This window comes from Oncorhynchus gorbuscha, unplaced genomic scaffold (genome assembly GCF_021184085.1).
Source record: "Oncorhynchus gorbuscha isolate QuinsamMale2020 ecotype Even-year unplaced genomic scaffold, OgorEven_v1.0 Un_scaffold_3360, whole genome shotgun sequence".
NCBI classification, from domain to species: Eukaryota; Metazoa; Chordata; class Actinopteri; order Salmoniformes; family Salmonidae; genus Oncorhynchus; species Oncorhynchus gorbuscha.
In genome coordinates, this window is record NW_025747618.1 from 366 (window position 1) to 22,633 (window position 22,268).

Sequence of the window (22,268 nt, forward strand, 5' to 3'; positions counted from 1 at the left end):
GAGGAAGTGGCCCTGAGTTAATATGGACAGAGATGGAGTGGGGGGAAGAGGAAGTGGCCCTGGTTTAATATGGACAGAGATGGAGTGAGGGGAAGAGGAAGTGGCCCTGGGTTAATATGGACAGAGATGGAGTGAGGGGAAGAGGAAGTGGCCCTGGGTTAATATGGACATAGATGGAGTGAGGGGAAAAGGAAGTGGCATTGATTGATACAGGAGAGGAATGGAATGAGGAGTGAGAGATCGTACCTGAACTTCCCTGGACTGTGTACATCTACTTTGATGGAGTTGCCAGCTTGTTGTGGTCGATGTGTTCCACACCACACCTGGAAGAGGAAGAGATGGGAGTGAGATAGGCTGTGACATACACCCATCCATTCTTCCAACCATCCATCCATCCAATAATTCATCCATCCATCCATTCTTCCAACCAACCATCCATCCATTCATTCCTCCATCCATCCAATCATTCACCCACCCATCCATTCATCTATCCATTCACCCATCCATCCATTCACCCACCCATTCATCCACCCATCCATTCACCCAACCAACCATCCATTCAATCACCCATCCATTCATTCACCCACCCATCCATTCTTCCAACCAACCATCCATTCAATCACCCATCCATTCATTCACCCACCCATCCATTCACCCACCCACCCATCCATTCACCCACCCACCCATCCATTCACCCACCCACCCATCCAACCAACCATCCATTCATTCACCCACCCATCCATTCACCCACCCACCCATCCATTCACCCACCCATCCATTCACCCACCCACCCATCCATTCACCCACCCACCCATCCATTCACCAACCCACCCACCCATCCATTCATCCACCCACCCACCCATCCATTCACCAACCCACCCACCCATCCATTCATCCACCCACCCATCCATTCATCCAACCACCCACCCATCCATTCATCCACCCACCCACCCATCCATTCATCCACCCACCCACCCACCCACCCACCCACCCACCCACCCACCCACCCACCCACCCATCCATTCATCCACCCACCCACTCATCCATTCATTCACCCACCCATCCATTCATCCACCCACCCACCCATCCATTCACCCACCCACCCACCCACCCACCCACCCACTCATCCATTCATTCACCCACCCATCCATTCATCCACCCACCCACCCACCCACCCATCCATTCACCCATTCACCCATTCATCCACCCATCCATCCACCCATCCATCCATCCAGTCACCCACCCATCCATTCATCTATCCATTCACCCATCCATCCATTCACCCACCCATTCATCCACCCATCCATTCACCCATCCATCCATACATCCATTCACCCACCCATTCATCCACCCATCCATCCATCCATCCATCCATTCACCCATCCATCCATCCATTCATCCACCAATCCATTCATTCACCCACCAATGCATTCATCCACCCACCCATCCCATCCGTCCATTCATCCATCCATTCATCCAGTCTGACCTGGGCGAAGTTGACAAAGAAGAGTTGTTGATGGTTGAGGTTTATTCCAGGCAGGAGAGGCTCATTCCCATTCTTCTCCACATAGTTCAGGTATGCCTGAAATCATCACAACACCACTTCAAACCACACTGGCCTGAAATCATCACAACACCACTTCAAACCTCACTGGCCTGAAATCATCACAACACCACTTCAAACCTCACTGGCCTGAAATCATCACAACACCACTTCAAATCTCTCTGGCCTGAAATCATTACAACACCACTTCAAACCTCACTGGCCTGAAATCATCAAAACACCACTTCAAACCTCACTGGCCTGAAATCATCACAACACCACTTCAAATTTCTCTGGCCTGAAATCAGTACAACACCACTTCAAACCTCACTGGCCTGAAATCATCACAACACCACTTCAAACCTCACTGGCCTGAAATCATCACAACACCACTTCAAACCTCACTGGCCTGAAATCATTACAACACCACTTCAAACCTCACTGGCCTGAAATCATTACAACACCACTTCAAATTTCTCTGGCCTGAAATCATTACAACACCACTTCAAACCTCACTGGCCTGAAATCATCACAACACCACTTCAAACCTCACTGGCCTGAAATCATCACAACACCACTTCAAATTTCTCTGGCCTGAAATCATTACAACACCAGTCTTTAATACTTGACAATAGATCGATAGGTACTTGATTTAACACCAATCACATCAGATGATCTCAGACTCTCCTACCTTCTTAGAAAACATATAAAGTAAACAAAGGGCTCTCAGAATCAGTGAAGAAGTGTTCTCCATTCCTCCGTCATCACTTCCCTCTGGACACTAACCCGAGACGCCTGGTTGGCCAATCACATTGCTCATTACTCACACCATGCTCAGAGAGCATGTCTAATGGTTCACCATGCCCGAGAGCATGTCTAATGGTTCACCATGCCCGAGAGCATGTCTAATGGTTCACCATGCTCCGAGAGCATGTCTAATGGTTCACCATGCTCCTAGAGCATGTCTAATGGTTCACCATGCTCCGAGAGCATGTCTAATGGTTCACCATGCTCCGAGAGCATGTCTAATGGTTCACCATGCCCCGAGAGCATGTCTAATGGTTCACCATGCTCCGAGAGCATGTCTAATGGTTCACCATGCCCGAGAGCATGTCTAATGGTTCACCATGCTCCGTGAGCATGTCTAATGGTTCACCATGCTCCGAGAGCATATCTAATGGTTCCATCAGAGAGCTGGCAGGAGGAGTAATTAGTAATATTACTGGCAGATGGCAATTACCCACAAGTCCTTCCGATCTCATTTCATCTCACAACATGTCACTCAGACGTATATAGCTAATCATCAAATGCTAAAACAATGTAGATGTGAGGGAGCAATAGAGAAAATGGTAACAGATTACTGGAATCCATTTCTTGCCTGGGTTAAAGGACTCTGTCTTCATAATGTGGGTGCATCTTTTTTAAGCTGGAAAATGTGTCTTTCTACAGTGGGCATTCGTACCTGGTAGGACTGACGGATGCCTCCATTGTCTGCGATGTTCTCACCCAGAGTGTTATTCCCATTGAGCTGCTTACAGAAAACAAAAGACAGATGAATACAGCCTGTAATTGAGTATTTTCAGCAGTTCTCCATCCCAGGGAAACCATTTTCCACGCTGCGGGTAAATGAGCATAAAACAAAATGCTATTGTTCACGGCAACAAGTCAGGGGAGGACAGGAGATGGAGAGAGGAGAGGAGAGGAGGGGAGGGGAGGGGAGGGGAGGGGAGAGGGAGGGGAAAGGAGGAGAGAGAGGAGTGGGGAGGACAGAGATGGAGAGAGGAGAGGAGGGGAGGGGAGGAGAGGAGATGAGCATACGTGAAGAAACAGAGTGGTATAAATGTGAACCCTGCACTCATTTACTGGAAAGAAAGGAGAGAAGGGGAGGAGAGGAGAGGAGTAGTGGAGGGGAGGTGAGGTGAGGGATGGAGGGGAGGGGAGGGATGGAGTGGGGAGGCGAGGGATGGAGGGGAGGAGAGGTGAGGTGAGGGGAGGGGTGGAGGGGAGGCGAGGGAGGGGTGGGATGGAGTGGGGGAGGCGAGGGATGGAGGGGAGGAGAGGTGAGGTGAGGGGAGGGATGGAGGGGAGGCGAGGCGAGGGGAGGGGAGGGAGGCGAGGGGAGGGGGAGGGATGGACTGGGGGAGGCGAGGGATGGAGGGGGAGAGGTGAGGTGAGGGATGGAGGGGAGGCGAGGCTAGGGCAGGTGTGGTGAGGGGAGGGATGGAGGAGGTGAGGGGAGGGATGGAGGGGAGGGAGGCGAGGCGAGGGGAGGGGAGGGTAAAACATACATTCAGCCCGTTGGCCAGGTCCCAGGAGAAGCTTCCATACTGGTCCACAATGCACTTGGACAGATTCACAAAGTTCTGGGTGGAGCTTGGCGTCCACCAGTCCTTCAGGTCACCATCTTTATCGTAGTTACGCCTGGCAACCGGACAAACAAACTGTTACGGACAGCTGACCAGCTAGTCCACATGTCATGAAACGACACTTTGAATTGGACTGTCCATTCTAACAAAGGTAATTCCATGTGCAGAGTGTCTTACCGTTGTCATCGAACCCGTGTGTGATCTCATGTCCGATCACCATGCCGATACCGCCAAAGTTCAGAGACTTGGTCTGGCCCTTACCGAAGAACGGAGGCTGGAGGATCCCAGCTGGGAACACTGAGGAGGAGGAGGAAGAGGATGAAGAAAGGATCTCACATCTTTCACCTTCAGAGTGAAGGGAGAAGACAAGTAGAGGTGATGGGAGAAGACAGTAGAATTGATGGGAGAAGACAGTAGAGATGATGGGAGGGAACAGTAGAGATGATTGGAGGTGACAGAAGAGAAGACAGTAGAGGTGATGGGAGAAGACAGTAGAATTGATGGGAGAAGACAGTAGAGATGATTGGAGGGAACAGTAGAGGTGATTGGAGGTGACAGTACAGGTGACAGTAGAGGTGATTGGAGATGACAGTACAGGTGACAGTAGAGATGATTGGAGGAACAGTAGAGATGATTGGAGGTGACAGTACAGGTGACAGTAGAGATGATTGGAGGTGACAGTACAGGTGACAGTAGAGATGATTGGAGGTGACAGTACAGGTGACAGTAGAGGTGATTGGAGGTGACAGTACAGGTGACAGTAGAGGTGATTGGAGTTGACAGTACAGGTGACAGTAGAGGTGATGGGAGATGACAAAAGAGATGACAGTAGAGGGGATTGAAGTTGACAGAAGAGATGACAGGAGAGGTGATTGAAGGTGACAGTAGAGATGATTGGAGGGAACAGTAGAGATGATTGGAGGTGACAGTACAGGTGACAGTAGAGGTGATGGGAGATGACAAAAGAGATGACGGTAGAGGAGATTGGAGTTGACAGAAGAGATGACAGGAGAGGTGACAGAAGAGATGACAGTAGAGGTGATTGAAGGTGACAGTAGAGGTGATTGGAGATGACAGTAGAGGAGATTGGAGATGACAGTAGAGGTGATTGGAGGAGACTGTAGAGGTGACAGTAGAGTTGATTGGAGGAGACTGTAGAGGTGACAGTAGAGGTGATTGGAGGAGACTGTAGAGGTGACAGTAGAGGTGATTGAAGGAGACTGTAGGTGATTGGAGGAGACTGTAGAGGTGACAGTAGAGGTGATTGAAGGAGACTGTAGAGATGACAGTAGAGGTGTCAGTAGAGGTGATTGGAGGAGACTGTAGAGATGACAGTAGAGGTGAGTGGAGGAGACTGTAGAGGTGACAGTAAAGGTGTCAGTAGAGGTGATTGGAGGAGACTGTAGAGGTGAACGTAGAGGTGATTGGAGGAGACTGTAGAGGTGACAGTAGAGGTGATTGGAGGAGACTGTAGAGGTGACAGTAGAGGTGAGTGGAGGAGACTGTAGAGGTGACAGTAAAGGTGTCAGTAGAGGTGATTGGAGGAGAGTGTAGAGGTGACAGTAGAGGTGATTGGAGGAGACTGTAGAGGTGACAGTAGAGGTGATTGGAGGAGACTGTAGAGGTGACAGTAGAGGTGATTGGAGGAGACTGTAGAGGTGAGAGTAGAGTTGATTGGAGGAGACTGTAGAGGTGACAGTAGAGGTGATTGAAGGAGACTGTAGGTGATTGGAGGAGACAGTAGAGGTGACAGTAGAGGTGATTGAAGGAGACTGTAGGTGATTGGAGGAGACTGTAGAGGTGACAGTAGAGGTGATTGGAGGAGCCTGTAGAGGTGACAGTAGAGGTGATTGGAGGAGACTGTAGAGATGACAGTAGAGATGATTGGAGGAGACTGTAGAGGTGACAGTAGAGATGATTGAAGGAGACTGTAGGTGATTGGAGGAGACTGTAGAGGTGACAGTAGAGGTGATTGGAGGAGACTGTAGAGGTGACAGTAGGGGTGATTGAAGGAGACTGTAGGTGATTGGAGGAGACTGTAGAGGTGACAGTAGAGGTGATTGGAGGAGACTGTAGAGGTGATTGAAGGAGACTGTAGGTGATTGGAGGAGACTGTAGAGGTGACAGTAGAGGTGATTGAAGGAGACTGTAGGTGATTGGAAGAGACTGTAGAGGTGACAGTAGAGGTGATTGGAGGAGACTGTAGAGGTGACAGTAGAGGTGATTGGAGGAGACTGTAGAGGTGACAGTAGAGGTGATTGGAGGAGACTGTAGAGGTGACAGTAGAGGTGATTGGAGGAGACTGTAGAGGTGACAGTAGAGATGATTGAAGGTTACGGTAGAGGTGACTGGTACCTATTTGGTTTTTGCTAGAGGAGTAGAAGGCATTGACAACGGCTGCTCCTGTTACCCATCTAGGGATGAGGCACAAAGACGTTCCACAACAATATTGAATAGAGGAGTTCATAATTAATCACTACTGTAATATTAGTGCTGTGGCTGCTATTTTAGCCAGCGCGGACAATGGGTTTTGGAAAGGAAGGATCTTACTCTTCTTTGTTAACTTTGACCCGTAGCTTCCTCAGACGTTTCTTCTGTACGTAGTCCAGGTTCTGGAGGATGTTCTCAAAGTACTCCTCTGCACTGTAGCTCAACTAACACACACACCAACACACACACGCACACGCACACACGCACGCGCGCACACACACACACACACACACACACACACACACACACACACACACACACACACACACACACACACACACACACACACACACACACACACACACGCACACACACACACACGCACACACGCACACACCAAAACGCACACACACGCACACGCACACGCACACACACACACACACACACACACACACACACACACACACACACACACACACACACACACACACACACACACACACACACACACACACACACACACACACACACACACACAGTGTCAATGGCAGATATCAGGTATGATAGTTTGAACCCTGTGTCCACTGTATCACGACAACTGACGAAATGCATGATTATGTTCCTTCACCTTTTAACACTCACATTTCTATACTCGTTGTTCAGGTAGGTGTCATTCTTGATGTTGTCGGAGTAGCCAATCCGCTCACGGATAGCTTGTGCCTACAGAACATTCGAAGAGTTTGAGGGGAGTAACAAGTGGTGTAAAGTACTTAAGTAAAAAAAATACTTTAAAAGTATTTTTGGGATATCTGTACTTTACTTTCCTATTTATATTTTTTTGATAACTTTAACTTTTACTTCACTACATTCCTAAAGAAAATAATGTACTTTTTACTCCATACATTTTCCCTGACACCAAAAAGTACTTGTTACATTTTGACAAGAAAATGTTCTAATTCACACACTTATGAAGAGAACATCCCTGGTCATCCCTACTGCCTCTGATCTGGAGGTTTCACTAAACAGAGAACATCCCTGGTCATCCCTACTGCCTCTGATCTGGAGGTTTCACTAAACAGAGAACATCCCTGGTCATCCCTACTGCCTCTGATCTGGAGGACTCACTAAACAGAGAACATCCCTGGTCATCCCTACTGCCTCTGATCTGGAGGTTTCACTAAACAGAGAACATCCCTGGTCATCCCTACTGCCTCTGATCTGGAGGTTTCACTAAACAGAGAACATCCCTGGTCATCCCTACTGCCTCTGATCTGGAGGACTCACTAAACAGAGAACATCCCAGGTTATCCCTACTAGCCTCTGATCTGGAGGACTCACTAAACAGAGAACATCCCAGGTTATCCCTACTAGCCTCTGATCTGGAGGACTCACTAAACAGAGAACATCCCAGGTTATCCCTACTAGCCTCTGATCTGGAGGACTCACTAAACAGAGAACATCCCAGGTTATCCCTACTAGCCTCTGATCTGGAGGACTCACTAAACAGAGAACATCCCTGGTCATCCCTACTAGCCTCTGATCTGGAGGACTCACTAAACAGAGAACATCCCTGGTCATCACTACTGCCTCTGATCTGGAGGACTCACTAAACAGAGAACATCCCTGGTCAATCCCTACTGCCTCTGATCTGGAGGTCTCACTAAACAGAGAACATCCCTGGTCATCCCTAACTGCCTTTGATCTGGCGGAAACACAAATGCTTCGTTTGTAAATGATGTCTGTGTGTTGGAGTGTCCCTGGCGATCTGTCAAAAAATAATTCAATACAAGAAAATTGTGCCGTACAAGGAATTTGAAATGGTTTATACTATTGATACTTAAGTATATTTCAAACGATTTTTGAAAGTAGTATTTTACTGGGTGACTTTCACTTCTACTCAAGTATGACAATTGAGTAATTTTTTCAACCACTGGGAATAACAACACAGAATGTATGAATAGAGCTTGTGATTATAACACTTGACAGAGGTAAAACAGAGACAGGTAAAACAGAGACAGGCAAAACAGAGACAGAGACAGGTAAAACAGGGACAGGTAAAACAGGGACAGGTAAAACAGAGACAGGTAAAACAGAGACAGGTAAAACAGGGACAGGTAAAACAGAGACAGGTAAAACAGAGACAGGTAAAACAGGGACAGGTAAAACAGAGACAGAGACAGGTAAAACAGAGATAGAGACAGGTAAAACAGAGACAGGTAAAACAGAGACAGAGACAGGTAAAACAGGGACAGGTAAAACAGAGACAGGTAAAACAGAGACAGGTAAAACAGAGACAGAGACAGGTAAAACAGGGACAGGTAAAACAGAGACAGGTAAAACAGAGACAGGTAAAACAGAGACAGAGACAGGTAAAACAGGGACAGGTAAAACAGGGACAGGTAAAACAGAGACAGGTAAAACAGAGACAGAGACAGGTAAAACAGGGACAGGTAAAACAGGGACAGGTAAAACAGAGACAGGTAAAACAGAGACAGAGACAGGTAAAACAGGGACAGGTAAAACAGAGATAGAGACAGGTAAAACAGGGACAGGTAAAACAGAGACAGGTAAAACAGAGACAGAGACAGGTAAAACAGGGACAGGTAAACAGAGACAGAGACAGGTAAAACAGGGACAGGTAAAACAGGGACAGAGACAGGTAAAACAGGGACAGGTAAAACATGGACAGGTAAAACAGGGACAGAGACAGGTAAAACAGAGACAGGGACAGGTAAAACAGAGACAGGTCAAACAGAGACAGGTAAAACAGAGACAAGTCAAAGAGACAGGTCAAACAGGGACAGGTAAATCAGAGACAGGTAAAACAGAGACAGAGACAGGTAAAACAGGGACAGGTAAAACAGAGATAGAGACAGGTAAAACAGGGACAGGTAAAACAGAGACAGAGACAGGTAAAACAGGGACAGGTAAAACAGAGACAGGTAAAACAGGGACAGGTAAAACAGGGACAGAGACAGGTAAAACAGGGACAGGTAAAACAGGGACAGAGACAGGTAAAACAGAGACAGGGACAGGTCAAACAGAGACAGGTCAAACAGAGACAGGTAAAACAGAGACAAGTCAAAGAGACAGGTCAAACAGGGACAGGTAAAACAGGGACAGGTAAAACAGGGACAGAGACAGGTAAAACAGAGACAGGTAAAACAGGGATAGGTAAAACAGGGACAGAGACAGGTAAAACAGAGACAGGTAAAACAGGGACAAGTCAAAGAGACAGGTCAAACAGGGACAGGTAAAACAGGGACAGAGACAGGTAAAACAGAGACAGGTAAAACAGGGACAGGTAAAACAGGGACAGAGACAGGTAAAACAGAGACAGGGACAGGTAAAACAGAGACAGGTCAAACAGAGACAGGTAAAACAGAGACAAGTCAAAGAGACAGGTCAAACAGGGACAGGTAAATCAGAGACAGGTAAAACAGAGACAGAGACAGGTAAAACAGGGACAGGTAAAACAGAGATAGAGACAGGTAAAACAGGGACAGGTAAAACAGAGACAGAGACAGGTAAAACAGGGACAGGTAAAACAGAGACAGGTAAAACAGGGACAGGTAAAACAGGGACAGAGACAGGTAAAACAGGGACAGGTAAAACAGGGACAGAGACAGGTAAAACAGAGACAGGGACAGGTCAAACAGAGACAGGTCAAACAGAGACAGGTAAAACAGAGACAAGTAAAAAGAGACAGGTCAAACAGGGACAGGTAAAACAGGGACAGGTAAAACAGGGACAGAGACAGGTAAAACAGAGACAGGTAAAACAGGGACAGGTAAAACAGGGACAGAGACAGGTAAAACAGAGACAGGTAAAACAGGGACAAGTCAAAGAGACAGGTCAAACAGGGACAGGTAAAACAGGGACAGAGACAGGTAAAACAGAGACAGGTAAAACAGGGACAGGTAAAACAGGGACAGAGACAGGTAAAACAGAGACAGGGACAGGTAAAACAGAGACAGGTCAAACAGAGACAGGTCAAACAGAGACAGGTCAAACAGGGACAGGTAAAACAGGGACAGAGACAGGTAGAACAGAGACAGGGACAGGTAAAACAGAGACAGGTCAAACAGAGACAGGTAAAACAGAGACAGGGACAGGTAAAACAGAGACAGGTAAAACAGAGACAGAGACAGGTAAAACAGGGACAGGTAAAACAGGGACAGAGACAGGTAAAACAGGGACAGGTAAAACAGAGACAGGTAAAACAGAGACAGGTAAAACAGAGACAGGTAAAACAGGGACAGGTAAAACAGAGAGAGAGACAGGTAAAACAGAGACAGGTAAAACAGAGACAGGTAAAACAGGGACATAGACAGGTAAAACAGGGACAGGTAAAACAGAGACAGGTAAAACAGGGACAGGTAAAACAGAGAGAGAGACAGGTAAAACAGAGACAGGTAAAACAGGGACATACACAGGTAAAATAAGGACAGGTAAAACAGAGACAGGTAAAACAGAGACAGTTAAAACAGAGACAGGTAAAACAGGGACATAGACAGGTAAAACAGGGACAGGTAAAACAGGGACAGAGACAGGTAAAACAGGGACAGGTAAAACAGGGACAGAGACAGGTAAAACAGGGACAGAGACAGGTAAAACAGAGACAGGTAAAACAGGGACAGGTAAAACAGGGACAGAGACAGGTAAAACAGAGACAGGGACCGGTAAAACAGAGACAGGTCAAACAGAGACAGGTCAAACAGAGACAGGTCAAACAGGGACAGGTAAAACAGGGACAGAGACAGGTAGAACAGAGACAGGGACAGGTAAAACAGAGACAGGTCAAACAGAGACAGGTAAAACAGAGACAGGTAAAACAGAGACAGGGACAGGTAAAACAGAGACAGGTAAAACAGAGACAGAGACAGGTAAAACAGAGACAGGTAAAACAGAGACAGGTAAAACAGGGACATAGACAGGTAAAACAGGGACAGGTAAAACAGAGACAGGTAAAACAGGGACAGGTAAAACAGAGAGAGAGACAGGTAAAACAGAGACAGGTAAAACAGGGACATACACAGGTAAAATAAGGACAGGTAAAACAGAGACAGGTAAAACAGAGACAGTTAAAACAGAGACAGGTAAAACAGGGACATAGACAGGTAAAACAGGGACAGGTAAAACAGGGACAGAGACAGGTAAAACAGGGACAGGTAAAACAGGGACAGAGACAGGTAAAACAGGGACAGAGACAGGTAAAACAGAGACAGGTAAAACAGGGACAGGTAAAACAGAGACAGGTAAAACAGAGACAGGTAAAACTGGGACAGGTAAAACAGGGACAGGTCAAACAGAGACAGGTCAAACAGGGACATAGACAGGTAAAACAGGGACAGGTAAAACAGGGACAGAGACAGGTAAAGCATGGACAGGTAAAACATGGACAGGTAAAACAGGGACAGGTAAAACAGAGACAGGTAAAACAGAGACAGGTAAAACTGGGACAGGTAAAACAGGGACAGGTAAAACAGAGACAGGTAAAACAGAGGCAGGTAAAACAGAGACAGAGACAGGTAAAACAGAGACAGGTAAAACAGAGACAGGTAAAACAGGGACAGGTAAAACAGGGACAGAGACAGGTAAAGCATGGACAGGTAAAACATGGACAGGTAAAACAGGGACAGGTAAAACAGAGACAGGTAAAACAGAGACAGGTAAAACAGAGACAGAGACAGGTAAAACAGAGACAGAGACAGGTAAAACAGAGACAGGTAAAACAGAGACAGAGACAGGTAAAACAGAGACAGGTAAAACAGGGACAGGTAAAACAGAGACAGGTAAAACAGGGTCAGGTAAAACAGAGACAGGTAAAACAGAGACAGGTAAAACAGGGACAGGTAAAACAGGGACAGGTAAAACAGGGACAGAGACAGGTAAAAAAGAGACAGGGACAGGTAAAACAGAGACAGGTCAAACAGAGACAGGTCAAACAGGGACAGGTAAAACAGGGACAGAGACAGGTAAAACAGAGACAGGGACAGGTAAAACAGAGACAGGTAAAACAGAGACAGGTCAAACAGAGACAGGTCGAACAGGGACAGGTAAAACAGGGACAGAGACAGGTAAAACAGAGACAGGGACAGGTAAAACAGAGACAGGTCAAACAGAGACAGGTAAAACAGAGACATAGACAGGTAAAACATAGACAGGTAAAACGAGACAGGTAAAACAGAGACAGAGACAGGTAAAACAAAGACAGGTAAAACAGAGACAGGTAAAACAGAGACAGGTAAAACAGAGACAGAGACAGGTAAAACAGGTCAGTCTGAGGTCAACAGGTAGATATCAAATGGCAGGTGAGTCTCACCTTCTCCTCAGCAGCCTTCTTGGTCTCTACATCCATCCATCTTAGGTGGTCTAAGTTACTGATGAATACCTCCCGTATAACAGAGATCATCTCTTCCATCTAACACACACACACACACACACACACACACACACACACACACACACACACACACACACACACACACACACACACACACACACACACACACACACACACACACACACACACACACACACACACACACACACACACACACACACACACACACACACACACACACACACTTTAAACAGATCAGTATGTACTTGATAATGTCTCTATTGTGGATCTCAGCCCAGGTTCCTCTGGAACAGAATGTGATAGGTATCTCTTCTTTCAGAGTGTTAAGGAAAATAATGCTTTAGAGTGAACTTAAAATAAGCTTAAAATAGCTGTGTATGTGTCAGAGGCCTGACAAAACGTTTCATAGAAAATATGTGTTTGGATCACAATCTGTGTGAGCATAAACTCAATGGTATGAGACCCTATTGTGTCAGCCAATGGGTGACCTGAACAGGCTTACGGACACACACTCTCCCCCTTCCCCCTCATGAACCTCACCAGTTCTTTGCTCTCCCCAGAGAAGGACTCCTCTACGTACAGTCTTCCGACAGCGTTGTCCATATTGTTATTGACGTAGATGACACACTGCCGCCACACCGCCGCCTCCGACGTGGCACCGTACAGCGCCTGCAGGGGGGGGGGGCAGCAGGGCATGGCTCACACTGATGACATCACACACACCAGAGAAATAGTGAGATGTAGGAAGAGAAGACGGACTAGAGAGAAAGGCGGGAGGTGAGAGTGAAAGGACAAGGAGATGGCGTGTCTGTACCTTGCGGAAGGCTTTCCTGGTGTCCCTGTACTGTCTGCTCAAACCCACCACCATGTTCATGACAAAACGCCACACCATGTAATTCTGCAGGACTCTGGAAAAAACAACACGGAAACACTACACCAGCGACTACAGTTGATATACAATGTACTAGAAATGAGAACGTTTGAATAACTTATAATGATGTGCTTTTCTCAGTGTTCTCAGTGTGCTTGACTAGGATAGGGTTGAGTCAATGTTCTCAGTGTGCTTGGCTAGGATAGGGTTGAGTCAATGTTCTCAGTGTGCTTGGCTAGGATAGGGTTGAGTCAATGTTCTCAGTGTACTTGGCTAGGATAGGGTTGAGTCAATGTTCTCAGTGTGCTTGGCTAGGATAGGGTTGAGTCAATGTTCTCATTGTGCTTGGCTAGGATAGGGTTGAGTCAATGTTCTCAGTGTACTTGGCTAGGATAGGGTTGAGTCAATGTTCTCAGTGTGCTTGGCTAGGATAGGGTTGAGTCAATGTTCTCAGTGTGCTTGGCTAGGATAGGGTTGAGTCAATGTTCTCAGTGTACTTGGCTAGGATAGGGTTGAGTCAATGTTCTCAGTGTACGTGGCTAGGATAGGGTTGAGTCAATGTTCTCAGTGTACGTGGCTAGGATAGGGTTGAGTCAATGTTCTCAATGTACTTGGCTAGGATAGGGTTGAGTCAATGTTCTCAGTGTACGTGGCTAGGATAGGGTTGAGTCAATGTTCTCAATGTACTTGGCTAGGATAGGGTTGAGTCAATGTTCTCAGTGTACGTGGCTAGGATAGGGTTGAGTCAATGTTCTCACCTCTTAGTGTTCTTGGCTAGGATAGGGTTGAGTCAATGTTCTCACCTCTTAGTGTTCTTGGCTAGGATAGGGTTGAGTCAATGTTCTCAGTGTGCTTGGCTAGGATAGGGTTGAGTCAATGTTCTCAGTGTACGTGGCTAGGATAGGGTTCAGTCAATGTTCTCAGTGTGCTTGGCTAGGATAGGGTTGAGTCAATGTTCTCAGTGTACGTGGCTAGAATAGGGTTGAGTCAATGTTCTCAGTGTGTTTGGCTAGGATAGGGTTGAGTCAATGTTCTCAGTGTGCTTGGCTAGGATAGGGTTGAGTCAATGTTCTCAGTGTACTTGGCTAGGATAGGGTTGAGTCAATGTTCTCAGTGTACGTGGCAAGGATAGGGTTGAGTCAATGTTCTCAGTGTGCTTGGCTAGGATAGGGTTGAGTCAATGTTCTCAGTGTACGTGGCTAGGATAGGGTTGAGTCAATGTTCTCAGTGTGCTTGGCTAGGATAGGGTTGAGTCAATGTTCTCAGTGTACATGGCTAGAATAGGGTTGAGTCAATGTTCTCAGTGTGCTTGGCTAGGATAGGGTTGAGTCAACGTTCTCAGTGTGTTCGGCTAGGATAGGGTTGAGTCAATGTTCTCAGTGATCTTGGCTAGGATAGGGTTGAGTCAATGTTCTCAGTGTTCTTGGCTAGGATAGGGTTGAGTCAATGTTCTCACCTCTTAGTGTTCTTGGCTAGGATAGGGTTGAGTCAATGTTCTCACCTCTTAGTGTTCTTGGCTAGGATAGGGTTGAGTCAATGTTCTCAGTGTTCTTGGCTAGGATAGGGTTGAGTCAATGTTCTCACCTCTTAGTGTTCTTGGCTAGGATAGGGTTGAGTCAATGTTCTCACCTCTTAGTGTTCTTGGCTAGGATAGGGTTGAGTCAATGTTCTAAGTGTTCTTGGCTAGGATAGGGTTGAGTCAATGTTCTCACCTCTTAGTGTTCTTGGCTAGGATAGGGTTGAGTCAATGTTCTCACCTCTTAGTGTTCTTGGCTAGGATAGGGTTGAGTCAATGTTATAACCTCTTAGTGTTCTTGGCTAGGATAGGGTTGAGTCAATGTTCTCACCTCTTAGTGTTCTTGGCTAGGATAGGTTTGAGTCAATGTTCTCACCTCTTAGTGTTCTTGGCTAGGATAGGGTTGAGTCAATGTTCTAACCTCTTAGTGTTCTTGGCTAGGATAGGGTTGAGTCATTGTTCTCACCTCTTAGTGTTCTTGGCTAGGATAGGGTTGAGTCAATGTTCTCACCTCTTAGTGTTCTTGGCTAGGATAGGGTTGAGTCAATGTTCTCACCTCTTAGTGTTCTTGGCTAGGATAGGGTTGAGTCAATGTTCTCACCTCTTAGTGTTCTTGGCTAGGATAGGGTTGAGTCAATGTTCTCACCTCTTAGTGTTCTTGGCTAGGATAGGGTTGAGTCAATGTTCTCACCTCTTAGTGTTCTTGGCTAGGATAGGGTTGAGTCAATGTTCTCACCTCTTAGTGTTCTTGGCTAGGATAGGGTTGAGTCAATGTTCTCACCTCTTAGTGTTCTTGGCTAGGATAGGGTTGAGCCGTCTGAAGTACTTAGGTGCGTAGTTGATAACATTCTCTGTGTCAGGCACAGTGATGCCGACCGTCCCCATGATCTTCCTGGTGAAGTAACTCCAGTCAAACACCTGAGAGGAGTGGTTCATCATCACCTGAGATGAGGGGTTTATCACATCTCGTGTATGATAGTTTTTGCATGTCTCACTCACGAAGCATTTAGCATACTCCCTGCCTGTACTGTTGTCATTTTTGGACCTACTGTGTATGACCTTCTGCCTGCCCCTAAACCCATCTACCTGCCTCCTACTAAAGACAATTGCATTAAACATCAGCTGCGATCTGAGCTTCAAACCAGCTATATGTCTCCCTCAAGTTCATTACACATCTGAGGAGAGGGGTTTATCATCAACACCTGAGAGGAGGGGTTTATCATCAACACCTGAGAGGAGGGGTTTATCATCAACACCTGAGAGGAGGGGTTTATCATCAACACCTGAGAGGAGGGGTTTATCATCAACACCTGAGAGGAGGGGTTTATCATCAACACCTGAGAGGAGGGGTTTATCATCAACACCTGAGAGGAGGGGTTTATCATCAACACCTGAGAGGAGGGGTTTATCATCAACACCTGAGAGGAGGGGTTTATCATCAACACCTGAGAGGAGGGGTTTATCATCAACACCTGAGAGGAGGGGTTTATCATCAACACCTGAGAGGAGGGGTTTATCATCAACACCTGAGAGGAGGGGTTTATCATCAACACCTGAGAGGAGGGGTTTATCATCAACACCTGAGAGGAGGGATTTATCATCAACATCTGAGGAGAGGGGTTTATCATCAACACCTGAGAGGAGGGGTTTATCATCAACACCTGAGAGGAGGGGTTTATCATCAACACCTGAGAGGAGGGGTTTATCATCAACACCTGAGAGGAGGGGTTTATCATCAACACCTGAGAGGAGGGGTTTATCATCAACACCTGAGAGGAGGGGTTTATCATCAACACCTGAGAGGAGGGGTTTATCATCTACACCTGAGAGGAGGGGTTTATCATCAACACCTGAGAGGAGGGGTTTATCATCAACACCTGAGAGGAGGGGTTTATCATCAACACCTGAGAGGAGGGGTTTATCATCAACACCTGAGAGGAGGGGTTTATCATCAACACCTGAGAGGAGGGGTTTATCATCAACACCTGAGAGGAGGGGTTTATCATCAACACCTGAGAGGAGGGGTTTATCATCAACACCTGAGAGGAGGGGTTTATCATCAACACCTGAGAGGAGGGGTTTATCATCAACACCTGAGAGGAGGGGTTTATCATCAACACCTGAGAGGAGGAGTTTATCATCAATACCTGAAAGGAGGGGTTTATCATCAACACCTGAGTGGAGGGGTTTATCATCAACACCTGAGAGGAGGGGTTTATCATCATCACCTGAGAGGAGGGGTTTATCATCAACACCTGAGAGGAGGGGTTTATCATCATCACTTGAGAGGAGGGATTTATCAGACATACTTAACAGAGCAGACAACACACATTGAGTCTCTTACTTGTGTGTCGACCTCTAGGCTGAAGTTAGCATTGAGAACACCCAGCTCCATTTTGTTGTAGAGGAGAACTGGGTTGTTACGGTCCTCTGGAGTATCAGTTGCCTGGGGGAGAGACAGCGAAAGAGGGCGAGAGAGAAAGGAGAGAGAGCACAATTTGCAAATTCAGCACAAACACCATTAACTCTATATCAAATAAAGCATTAAATAGATTTGGCTTGACGATCTGTCCTCTGGCTGTCACAGAGTTCAATTGTCAAAAACAGGCACCGCTGGTCCCATCATAAATGTCTGTTTTTCAATACACACACACACACACACAACAGCATGGTTAGAGGCCCAGGGGTCCCTACCCTGTAAATGTCAGTAACAGAGCAGCCTGATTGTCCTGTAAAAGGCAGCAGTGTAGCACTGAGCTATGGGAAACACAGGGATCTGCTACAAATTTATTAAGAAAGAGCCCATGGGCTCAGCGCTTGCTTAACCCAACAACTGGTAAGAACCAGAGCCGCCTGGTTGACACAACTGGTAAGAACCAGAGCCGCCTGGTTGGCACAACTGGTGAGGACCAGAGCCGCCTGGTGAACACAACTGGTAAGAACCAGAGCCGCCTGGTGAACACAACTGGTTAAAACCAGCACCCCCTGGTTAACATAACTGGTTAGAACCAGCATCCCCTGGGTAACACAATTGGTTAGAACCACCGTCGATTGGTTAAAGCCACAACTAGTAAGATGGTCTGGCTTCATAAACACAGTGATAGAGAGGAGGTTAAGGGCTGAAGTCTGGCTTCATAAACACAGTGATAGAGAGGAGGTTAGGGGCTGAAGTCTGGCTTCATAAACACAGTGATAGAGAGGAGGTTAAGGGCTGAAGTCTGGCTTCATAAACACAGTGATGGAGAGGAGGTTAAGGGCTGAAGTCTGGCTTCATAAACACAGTGATGGAGAGGAGGTTAAGGGCTGAAGTCTGGCTTCATGAACACAGTGATGAGAGGAGGTTAGGGGCTGAAGTCTGGCTTCATAAACACAGTGATGGAGAGGAGGTTAAGGGCTGAAGTCTGGCTTCATAAACACAGTGATGGAGAGGAGGTTAAGGGCTGAAGTCTGGCTTCATAAACACAGTGATGGAGAGGTGGTTAAGGGCTGAAGTCGGGCTTCATAAACACAGTGATGGAGAGATGGTTAAGGGCTGAAGTCTGGCTTCATAAACACAGTGATGGAGAGGAGGTTAAGGGCTGAAGTCTGGCTTCATAAACACAGTGATGGAGAGGAGGTTAAGGGCTGAAGTCTGGCTTCATAAACACAGTGATGAGAGGAGGTTAGGGGCCGAAGTCTGGCTTCATAAACACAGTGATGGAGAGGAGGTTAAGGGCTGAAGTCTGGCTTCATAAACACAGTGATAGAGACGAGGTTAAGGGCTGAAGTCTGGCTTCATAAACACAGTGATGGAGAGGAGGTTAAGGGCTGAAGTCTGGCTTCATAAACACAGTGATGAGATGAGGTTAAGGGCTGAAGTCTGGCTTCATAAATACAGTGATGGAGAGGAGGTTAAGGGCTGAAGTCTGGCTTCATAAACACAGTGATGAGAGGAGGTTAGGGGCCTGACGTCTGGCTTCATAAACACAGTGATGGAGAGGAGGTTAAGGGCTGAAGTCTGGCTTCATAAACACAGTGATGAGAGGAGGTTAAGGGCTGAAGTCTGGCTTCATAAACACAGTGATGGAGAGATGGTTAAGGGCTGAAGTCTGGCTTCATAAACACAGTGATGGAGAGGAGGTTAGGGGCCTGACATCTGGCTTCATAAACACAGTGATGGAGAGGAGGTTAAGGGCTGAAGTCTGGCTTCATAAACACAGTGATAGAGAGGAGGTTAAGGGCTGAAGTCTGGCTTCATAAACACAGTGATGGAGAGGAGGTTAAGGGCTGAAGTCTGGCTTCATAAACACAGTGATGAGAGGAGGTTAGGGGCTGACGTCTGGCTTCATAAACACAGTGATGGAGAGATGGTTAAGGGCTGAAGACTGGCTTCATAAACACAGTGATGGAGAGATGGTTAAGGGCTGAAGTCTGGCTTCATAAACACAGTGATGGAGAGGAGGTTAAGGGCTGAAGTCTGGCTTCATAAACACAGTGATGGAGAGATGGTTAAGGGCTGAAGTCTGGCTTCATAAACACAGTGATGGAGAGATGGTTAAGGGCTGAAGTTACAAAACCTAAAGCAGATGGTAAGTAAAGCAGGTTTTCCTAGAGCAGCAGTGTTGAACTTACGTTGGCGATCTCCCTCTCCAGCTCAATGACCCTGGTGACCTCCTCTCTGATTTGGGTCTCGTTGACCTCTAGGCTGCGGTCGGTACGGATCAACCTGGCCACGTCTATCATGAACTGTTCATATGCTCTACATGGCTGGGAGGACACACACACACACACAGACAGACAAACAGACACACATTAAAAACATGTATTGTAGTATCAACAGAAAAAAAGTAGTCATAAGTAGTTGGCTAGATGATGAAGAATGAGAGATACTGTATTCACATCACTGGAAATACAATGAGAGATACTGTATTCACATCACTGGAAATACAATGAGAGATACTGTATTCACATCACTGGAAATACAATGAGAGATACTGTATTCACATCACTGTAAATATATATTAGGCTTCATCATCCTCTGTTTGCTATTAAGAGACAGGAAGAGAACACTATGAAAATATAATCTGTCTAATCAATGACACACACACACACACACACACACACACACACACACACACACACACACACACACACACACACACACACACACACACACACACACACACACACACACACACACACACACACACACACACACACACACACACACACACACACAACACACACACTCCTATCCCCCACGCCAAGTTTGGCAAGTACATAATCCTTTCAGAATACAAATCAGTGGTGAAACCATACCAGATAATATCCACCCCAAACACTCACATCTGGTTTGAGTTGGGCTGCGACCAAATCGGTCATCTCACTTCGTTATTTTAATGATCACATTGCTCCAGATGGCATCACACACACACACACACACACACACACACACACACACACACACACACACACACACACACACACACACACACACACACACACACACACACACACACACACACACACACACACACACACACACACACACACACACACACACACACACACACACACACACACACTCCAGCTAGTCACATTGACAGTTAGATAAGTTGGAACACAGGTTATCCGTGGGCCAAACATCAGATTGGTTTTTAAGTGGGAAATGGATCATAATGTGGTTTATAGTTTCTTCCTAACAGAGACCTCAGACAAACAGGCTTATTTGGAGGTCTGTGTTAAACCACACTAACACAAACTCATTAGAGCATGTCAATGCTAATGATTAGTTCAATCATTAAACTACAGCAAAATATTCAGGTTCAAATGTCATCAGCTTTAGAGTTCTTCACATCTAGTTCTGGATGTTCATTAAACCATGCTGGAGATTTGGACCCAACGTGATTACCTAGAGAGGATGGTGATCTTATCCTAGACTGATGCTGAGGGCTTGCAGGCACTGCGGAAGTGGGTCATTGTGTGTTCTGGATGGATGGACCAGTGATCAGAACAACATGGGGTTGAAACCCAGACTCTGACATACCCGGCCAGATAAGTAATGTCCTTGAAACATTAACATGTGTGTAGCAGGTACAGGCTTACCTCTGCGTAGGGCCCGGTGCAAGTATAATGCTCTCTGGATAAGAGACCAAGGCTGGTTTGCTGGTCAAACTGGCAGAGGAGAGAGAATCAGGACACAAGCAGCCATTCATTCAACAGCAGGTGAAAGACAGTTCAGAGAGATTAGTGTGTGAATACTAAACACTGCCTAGGTTAGATTTAGGGTAGTTTACTGAGCAAATAAGTACACTATATCCCTAACTATGAGAGCGGGTTAAGGGGTACAAGTGATGGGGTACAGGCTTATTTATGTGTCTATCATATAATGGGGTACAGGTGTGTTTATGTGTCTATCATATAATGGGGTACAGGTGTGTTTATGTGTCTATCATGTGATGGTGTACAGGTGTGTTTATGTGTCTATCATGTGATTGTATACAGGTGTGTTTATGTGTCTATCATGTGATTGTATACAGGTGTGTTTATGTGTCTATCATGTGATTGTATACAGGTGTGTTTATGTGTCTATCATATAATGGGGTACAGGTGTGTTTATGTGTCTATCATGTGATGGTGTACAGGTGTGTTTATGTGTCTATCATGTGATTGTATACAGGTGTGTTTATGTGTCTATCATATAATGGGATACAGGTGTGTTTATGTGTCTATCATATAATGGTGTACAGGTGTGTTTATGTGTCTATCATGTGATTGTATACAGGTGTGTTTATGTGTCTATCATATAATGGTGTACAGGTGTGTTTATGTGTCTATCATATAATGGGATACAGGTGTGTTTATGTGTCTATCATATAATGGGATACAGGTGTGTTTATGTGTCTATCATATAATGGGATACAGGTGTGTTTATGTGTCTATCATATAATGGGATACAGGTGTGTTTATGTGTCTATCATATAATGGGATACAGGTGTGTTTATGTGTCTATCATGTGATGGTGTACAGGTGTGTTTATGTGTCTATCATGTGATGGTGTACAGGTGTGTTTATGTGTCTATCATGTGATGGTGTACAGGTGTGTTTATGTGTCTATCATATAATGGGGTACAGGTGTGTTTATGTGTCTATCATATAATGGGATACAGGTGTGTTTATGTGTCTATCATGTGATG

General features: G+C 46.2%; 1 protein-coding gene across 1 annotated transcript in view; it reads right to left on the reverse strand.

Annotated features, from left to right (window-relative positions):
* Positions 1-246: 246 nt before the first annotated feature.
* Positions 247-22,268, reverse strand: part of LOC124027598 (neprilysin-like) — a gene marked incomplete at both ends in the record, with an annotated part of 41,651 nt that continues 19,629 nt past the window's right edge. Inside the window, 15 exons of the mRNA XM_046339964.1 lie at positions 247-323; positions 1,487-1,582; positions 3,006-3,071; positions 3,832-3,965; positions 4,087-4,206; positions 6,265-6,323; positions 6,460-6,563; positions 6,982-7,059; positions 12,665-12,763; positions 13,247-13,375; positions 13,521-13,614; positions 15,875-16,011; positions 17,438-17,539; positions 19,705-19,839; positions 21,178-21,246. Of these exons, the coding sequence (XP_046195920.1) occupies positions 247-323; positions 1,487-1,582; positions 3,006-3,071; positions 3,832-3,965; positions 4,087-4,206; positions 6,265-6,323; positions 6,460-6,563; positions 6,982-7,059; positions 12,665-12,763; positions 13,247-13,375; positions 13,521-13,614; positions 15,875-16,011; positions 17,438-17,539; positions 19,705-19,839; positions 21,178-21,246 (1,499 nt within the window). The remainder of the gene's footprint in view (positions 324-1,486; positions 1,583-3,005; positions 3,072-3,831; positions 3,966-4,086; positions 4,207-6,264; positions 6,324-6,459; positions 6,564-6,981; positions 7,060-12,664; positions 12,764-13,246; positions 13,376-13,520; positions 13,615-15,874; positions 16,012-17,437; positions 17,540-19,704; positions 19,840-21,177; positions 21,247-22,268) is intronic.